We start from the raw sequence: 7,500 nt of genomic DNA, 5'->3' as shown, positions 1-7,500 counted from the left end.
GAACCCTTAATGACAAAAGCAAAAACCAAAAATACCACCTGAATGATCAAGGTCACAATCTTGAGGTATATTTTGAGATATGGTGCTGTTATAAGCAGCTGTTGTTAAACTGCCATCCCCTGTAAGGGACTGACTCCCATTGTAGTATGACTGTTAAGTGAGAAGAAGAAAATAAAATAAATGCAAAATAAAATCCGAATGTTACAAGCTAATCCTTTGAGATTGACAAGGAACCCAGCTGATGGATTGGAGGATTTAATTACTACTCACCCCTATTTGCCCTTGCTGAACTGTGCTCTCTGTTGAATAAGCAGACCTTTATAAGCTTTTATTATTTTGAGATTAATGTGTGTTTTGATTATGTCACAAGCCCAATCAACTAACCACAGTTTGCAAACCTTATAAAATAGAATTGGATCAGAAAAAACCAATGAGAGGGCACCCAAATGGCTGACAAAAATAGAATTGAAACCTTAAATTAGATAGGAAAACTGTTGACAAAGAAATGCAAGTCTACTGGACCAAAAAATTCCATTGACATTTTTGTGATAGGCAAATTATCAAATGAACAGTTACGTTTTGACATCAGCAACACAAGTCACATCTGTCAATGAGGTAGTTTAAAGAAATGCTTTCAGACTGAAACTTAGGACATCTTTCTACTTGCTAGTACTCAGGTCCTTGAACTGCACGTTCTAGTGGCCCATTTTCTATAATTCAGCATCCCCCCAGACTTTGGCCGTGTCAGATTAATGTCAACACCCTCCTTAATCAGAATGATTCTTTAAAGAACACTCAGTCTCATCCAATAGAGGCACATTCACTGCAAATTTATGCATTCACCTGGTTCGATTTCCATAGGCATCTGACCATCAACATTGTTCATCTCATTCCCAACAAAACTAAAAACCTGTGTTAATATAAAAGGAACGTCTTTTTGTGGATATATAAGGCATGTAGACTCTGATGTTTGAGTATAGAACACAAGGACACTCTAATCTTATACACATAGTGTAGCAACTATACAGAACCAACAAATGTTTTGCCATAACCTCTTTTTCTAATATGCTAGAAATAATGACTTCAAAGTGTTTATTGTTTCTGTTAGTTGATGGTGTAGGTCTGAAACTGCTGCCACCACACAAGAAGGAGAAACTGCCAGTGATAAAAAAAAATGAAAGGTTTGTAACAAAACAGGCTTCAAAATTGACTGATGATGATCGCCACATTCAAACAGGAGCGAATGTACTGAGAGGAAAACAAAGAGTGCAAGGTAAAATTGTCGTGTATGCTAAGAAATCTACGTAACTAAAGAACAACTGGATGGTCAAGTGCAGTTCTTCATTTGAGAAACTATGTACATGGCATCTGACAGGATGCGGCGATGCGGATCTGCATAATTTCCTAAAATCGGCATCCTCCACATAATTACGATATTTCCCGCATAAAACTGAAGGAAATGCCTGATATTAGTGATAAAGCAGCTTCTCACCATCCTCACAAACACAAAAGACAAAGAGATTGACTACTTTGAAACGTTTATTTTCCTGAACATTGAAGAAAACTCGCCATTTCGTTCGCAAGATTCTACACATTTTTCGGCAATGAACCTGGACTCTAGTTAAACCGTTTTCATAACATACCCTCGGCTCGAAATTAAAAAAAAGATGCAACAAGGTATTAAAATTTAGCCGCAAATTAAAGTAGGAAAATTAAATTTGATCATTTGTAATACATGTAGTAGGGCGAATTATTGCGATGAAGTTGTACAAAACAAAATAGGAGCCCGCAATATGTATGTGTGAAGAACCGCTGAAAATGGTGAATGATGGAGGGAATGGATCGTGGTTCAACCACATCACAACTTTGCTTGTCGCAAATTGGCGACTCTTCCAGATATCGCAAAGGGAAAAAATTCAGTCATAAACGCAACTGTACTGGTCGCAATTTCGAGTCCTGATTTACCATAAGCATGTAAATACATTGGACGGGCCTAATTATTACATTGTAGTTCTAGAAATTGTTTAAATTTCCACATAATCCGGTGTAATTTCCGCATAATCAACGTATGTTTATGCATAATATGGCCAAATTTTTTTGCGCATCCTATCAGAAGCCCTGTAATAATGTATATACATGTACTGTACAAGTCATGTATTATATTACCAATGGATTTTGATCCCTTAATGGCTGCAGCGTACTGTCCAAATGTGAACTGACTGGATCTCTATCTGCAACAAGGGTTTACAAATTCATATCATCAGTGATGTCAGATCCTTTGTTAAGTGACTAAAGAGGTAATACAAACACCAAATGCCCTGACATAACTGTTGTTACATAGTGACTATCACAATTAAATTCATGATATGTATAGCAAATGCCTAATTTCACCTTGGTTTTTTTCACACTTTTACATTATCTTTTGTGAAGATTAAACACTGGTCCAGTAAAACTGTAATTCACTCAATTTCACAAACATTGGCGCTGCTCTCCATTTTCAAATTCAATTTCATGTCAGATTGCAAATTAGATCATGACTTTGTTGACAAACTCTTAGCCCAATATCCTTGAAACTGACTAACGACCCAATCTTTTGTGAGATTGCCAGGGTAAATTCCACCAAGCAACATGACCGAAAAGTAGCGACAGCACTTAAAGTGAAATCATGACAAACGACATCCTTTCTTTAAATTTCCGACAGCAACGTGAAACCATGGTGAAACATCCTTCCTCCTTCGTGCAAACTCCAGAAATTTTTTTAGTTTCAATTTGTCAATGAAATAGGCGTGCACAGCCTTTTACTTAGTTTGGTAAAAATACTAACCATTTATATCAACAGGCCGTAGAATTATATCAACAGGAGGAGATGCAAGGAGATGCAAGTTACATGAATGCATGTTTTGAATAACTGTATATCAAACGGCTTTAATTATTTACTGTATGTGACATGGTTTGTTTGTACAATTTGGAGTCAAGATTGCTTCATAATATTTCCAGTTGAGTTGACTTAAAACTCGCATTCCAGAAACTAAAATGGCATGTTGCCAGAGCGACCAATTGTACAAAAATAAATGAAAGTTTGCGAATCCACCTTACTGTTCGTACGCCATCAAAAAATTAACGTCTAATCTTACTTACTGATCATGATTTTACTGCATGCAATTCTAGAAATACACTGAAACTGACGATTACCCGAAAAAAATCACCAGATAAACCTTCATGCGGTACAAACACGTTAAAAGAATACTGTATTTCTCTTTTTTTTTGTTCTTTAAAAATCTATTTCCAAACCATCCAATGAAAAAATGCTAGGTTACCTCAATTACAAATTAAGATATCAAGCTTTATGCGCCTACCAATGTTAAGCCGCTGGGGGGGGAGGAGGGGGAGGGGGGGAGGGGAGGGGGGGAGGGGAGGCCGGGCATAGGAGGGGGATTTGACATTACAAGTCTTCCCGTGGTAGAGACTTTGGATCATTCGTTGAGTTCCGGGGGTCGGGACTTTTGACTTTAACCGTTAGAAGAGTGGGGTCCACTGACACTATCTTGGCTGATTGCCATCTTGAATGACCGAGAAAGACTGAAAAAAAATACCGCCATTTTGAAATTACCCATAAGTCACTAGAAGCAAACCGATTCTCTGCGATTCCCTCAACGCCATGAAAGCTGCTCTATATTTTGTAAGACAAAGGTCGTCAATCTTTTTAACAAGGTCGAGATGTAATCCAACAGAAAACCTTTAATTTGTTTCCGTTTTGTTCTAGTGCATATTTTTTGCATATGTTTGAATATTCATGAGTTTTCTTCGTGCAACTTGTGTATGCTTGCTTGAATTCATAATCATAATAAATGTATTTAATTAAATTTATTATTTAGGTACTTGTTCAGTACGGCGAGAGCCGTAAGGCTCTGGTAGTTTGTGAGAGTTTTATCAATACGGTGAAAACAAAATTCAAAATAATTGATATTGACGACGAAATTATGGTTTAATCAAGAAAGGCAATAGCCATATACATTTACCAAAAATGCTTTGTCTATTCAATTTCAACTTTTTACTGAAGTTAAAGCGCGCAATAAATCGCACATACATACATGTACTTCCTGCGTAGCAAAGGCACAAGCACAATTATTCATCCCTAAAGCTTCTTTCTTAATCGTTGATGAAATGAAGCAATATAAGATAAGTGGTCTGCAAGTTTTGTGTTAATTTGTCAAGTTGCATCAACCACGGCAATTGCCGCAGCTTTGGGCTAAATTTAGGGCTTGTGTGCTTGAAGAAGCTGTGGTCTTCAAACCACAGCAAAGTCGCTGAATTATCTTTCTTTTCTCCTCTACAAAGTGGACTGTTGGTGCAATTTAAAGGCTTAATTGCGCAATCTTGAACCAAAATTAATAAAAAACCCTCCTGTTAATGTTTCCCGTGTTAAATGCCAAGATAATGATTCGAACCCATCAAAAAAACTCTTTGTTCTGATTGGGTATATTTAACAGGATTAATGTTAATAGGATCTGAAATCAAGTTGATTGATATACATGTGTATAGTACCAAACGATTTTGAAATGGTACACTCTCAGCAAGGGCATACCCAGGAGCTGACTGCAACTCAGACCATAACCCAGTAGTGATAAATTTCAGAATCAGCTTGAAGAAGCTGGAAAAAGCCATGAGTGTCGTGTGTATGAATGTTCAGCCACTGAAAGCAAATCCAGAGAAGCAAAATGAATTCGGCGCCAAGATATCTGAAAAGTTGAATGGCATGGAAGTGCAGAATACTGTCGAATGTGGCCCAGAACAAATCGATCAAGTTGACACAGAATGGGACATTAGCAAGAACACACTAAACGAAACTGCTACAGAAGTACTCATTAAAGTAGAAAGATGAAAGAAAACACCATGAATGACAGATGAAATTCTAGAAATTATGAATGAAACTTGGATGAAATTCAAATGACTCTCAGAAGAATATCAGAGGAAACATCGGGAAATAGGAAAGAAATGTAATGAATCAAAAGAAGCGTGGATGAATGACCAATATCTACAGGTGGAGCAACTTATCAAAAAGCACTCACATAAAGAGGTACATAAAAAAGTGAAGACATAACAAATTTCAAAAAGTCGAATGTGTTGTCAGGTGTCATCAAGAACAATAATAATTATTATTAAAGATGGGAAGCTTTGCTACAAGAAAGAGAACATCACAGAGAGATGGATTGAATAACTAATTTGTATGTGAATTGTTTGAAGACGCTGATAGACTGGACACAATACAATGTAGATGAAAGCATTTTGAAGAATGAAGTGGAAGATCCTCGATCCATTATATTGATGTCTGAACTGGAATGTGCTATAAAAGAGATGAAAGAAGAAAATTAAAGCAACTGGACAAAATGGCATGGTAATCGAAATGATACAGCACATGGGAGAAATAGGCAAACAATTTAAGCTATTGAAGTTGCTGACCAAGATTTACACGACAGCTACAGCTGTAGGTCACTTACCAGAGGACTTTGTGAAGACAGCTTTCATTAGTGTACCGATAAAGCCGAAGGTCACTGATGCAAAGACCGTAGAACGATAAGTCTTATATGGCTCATGCCGTAAAATTGCTGCTCAAAATTGTTGAAAAAATAATTCTTGGTAAGCTAGAAACAGAAATAGCAGACATGCAGTTTGGGTATATAAAAAAAACTTGTAATTAAGGTACCTGCGTGAAGCCTGATAAGTCAGAGAAATTGATACAAGTTCAAAACAATAATCTATTTGAGCTTCAACGAGAAAGCATTTGACAAAGTGTGATTTTATTGGCGAGACATGGACATGTCATGAGATAAAAGGAGTTGCTATTAATAAAGAGGAATCATGGCAGGAAAAGTTGAAGGAACAAAAGCAAGAGGACGACAGAGAAAAATGTATTTAGATGATATTTGCCCATGGAATAATCGGAAAAAGAAAAATGTTATTATTGGGAAGTGTAAGGACAGAGAAAGTAATTCGCATGACCTCCTACCAGACATATACAAAACATGGGCCACCCCTGTGGACCCGGTCCATGAACTACCCCTGTGGACCAAGCCTTATTTTGTAATTAGTTGCAAGCAGAAAAATCTTTAGACGAAAGAGAGAAGTTCTCGTCGCACTTATCTGGACAATTTACGCAGGAGCCCATGACCAGGAGCGAACAACTTCCATATTAAGCCTATGTCAAAAGAGTTTTGCGGACCAATCTATTTTTAGTCAACCTTTTCCCCAAGAAACAAAGACAGTTCGCATTCGGTGAGGCTATGACGTCAATAAATCGCGGACTCTGAAAACGTCACACCAAGGTATAGGCTACTGATTTAAGTAATTGTCTCTTATAGACACCTACATTTAACCATAATGTAGTGTGTTTCTTGGATTAAAAATGCCCCATGTGACTGCATGGAAGCCAATGGAAGTCTTATCACAAGATTTTCATGGGCCATGAAATGCACCTCGATGGGATTCATGGAAAATTCATGCTCCATGAACCTCTCATCCCAACATTTCATGGCCCATAAAATACTTTGGCAAGTTTTCATGGAAAATTCAAGGCCCATGAAAGTCTCATTCCATGATTTTATGGGCCATGAAATACTCTATGACACATTTTCATGTGAAATTCATGAGTCATTAAATAAAAGGATGCACTTTCATGTAAAATTCATGGCTTGAAAAACAGCCATGAAAATTTCATTTTGCAGTTTTCAGGGGCCATGAAATGTCTTTCATGGGCTTTTCATATGGAATTCATGGCATTTTCATAAAAGTGCAGTTCATAGTGAAAAGGCATGCTAAGGCCCCAAGAGGACGACATATGCAAAACTGTTACATGAATTGCTCCCAACTGAGTGGCTTGTAGTTCATGAACAGTTGGTAGAGCATTGCACCGCCATTGCAGAGGTCATGGGCTCGAATCCCGTTAAAGCTTCCTATATTTTTTTTGTCTCTGAAAGAGACAATAATAATTATTCTTGTCTAATTTGTCCAGATAATTGCCAGGATGACTTCTCTTTCTCATCTAAAGCTTTTTCTGCTTGAAACTGTACAAAAGGAGGTGTGGTCCACGGGGGTAGTCCATGGACTGGGTCCATGAAGGGGTCCATGAACTGGGTCCACAGTGGTAGTCCATGGACCTGGAGTCCATGTTTTGTATACATCCCCTCCTACCTCCCCAGGAGATGGAACTTTACATGACATGAACGTTGGTAGGCGATGCTGATCACTGAATGATGACTTGGCCATGAAAACTGTGCTTGCCATTTTCTAGGCTTTGGAATGTTGCCTAACAGGCACCCTCTACAGTATTTATGGAGCTTCAACTCAAAAGTTATTGTGTGATTCAGCTCAAATTTGCAAGACTATTTTAATACAGTTTGATGTACAAAACAGTGTCAGCATTTTTCAATATTTTGTCTATTAAAATTCTGTGTCAAAAACGCTATTTTCAACTTTGATGGAAGATACAGCTAATCAACATAT

The 7,500-nt window shown here is 37.5% G+C and overlaps 2 protein-coding genes across 2 annotated transcripts in view; both read right to left on the bottom strand.

The window, feature by feature from the left end:
* Positions 1 to 2,225, bottom strand: part of LOC138001713 (uncharacterized) — a 26,860-nt gene extending 24,635 nt beyond the window's left edge. Inside the window, exons 1-4 of the mRNA XM_068848158.1 lie at positions 2,167 to 2,225; positions 844 to 886; positions 271 to 299; positions 39 to 150 (exon numbers count right to left, since the gene is read on the bottom strand). Of these exons, the coding sequence (XP_068704259.1) occupies positions 39 to 150; positions 271 to 299; positions 844 to 886 (184 nt within the window). The 5' untranslated portion in view covers positions 2,167 to 2,225. The remainder of the gene's footprint in view (positions 1 to 38; positions 151 to 270; positions 300 to 843; positions 887 to 2,166) is intronic.
* LOC138001634 (protein NLRC5-like) overlaps positions 1 to 7,500 on the bottom strand; it is a 353,269-nt gene that overhangs the window by 197,664 nt on the left and 148,105 nt on the right. The gene's annotated exons all lie outside the window — the stretch shown is intronic.

Source organism: Montipora foliosa, chromosome 1 (assembly GCF_036669935.1).
Source record: "Montipora foliosa isolate CH-2021 chromosome 1, ASM3666993v2, whole genome shotgun sequence".
Classification (NCBI taxonomy): Eukaryota; Metazoa; Cnidaria; class Anthozoa; order Scleractinia; family Acroporidae; genus Montipora; species Montipora foliosa.
This window is presented reverse-complemented; position numbering and strand designations above follow the sequence as displayed.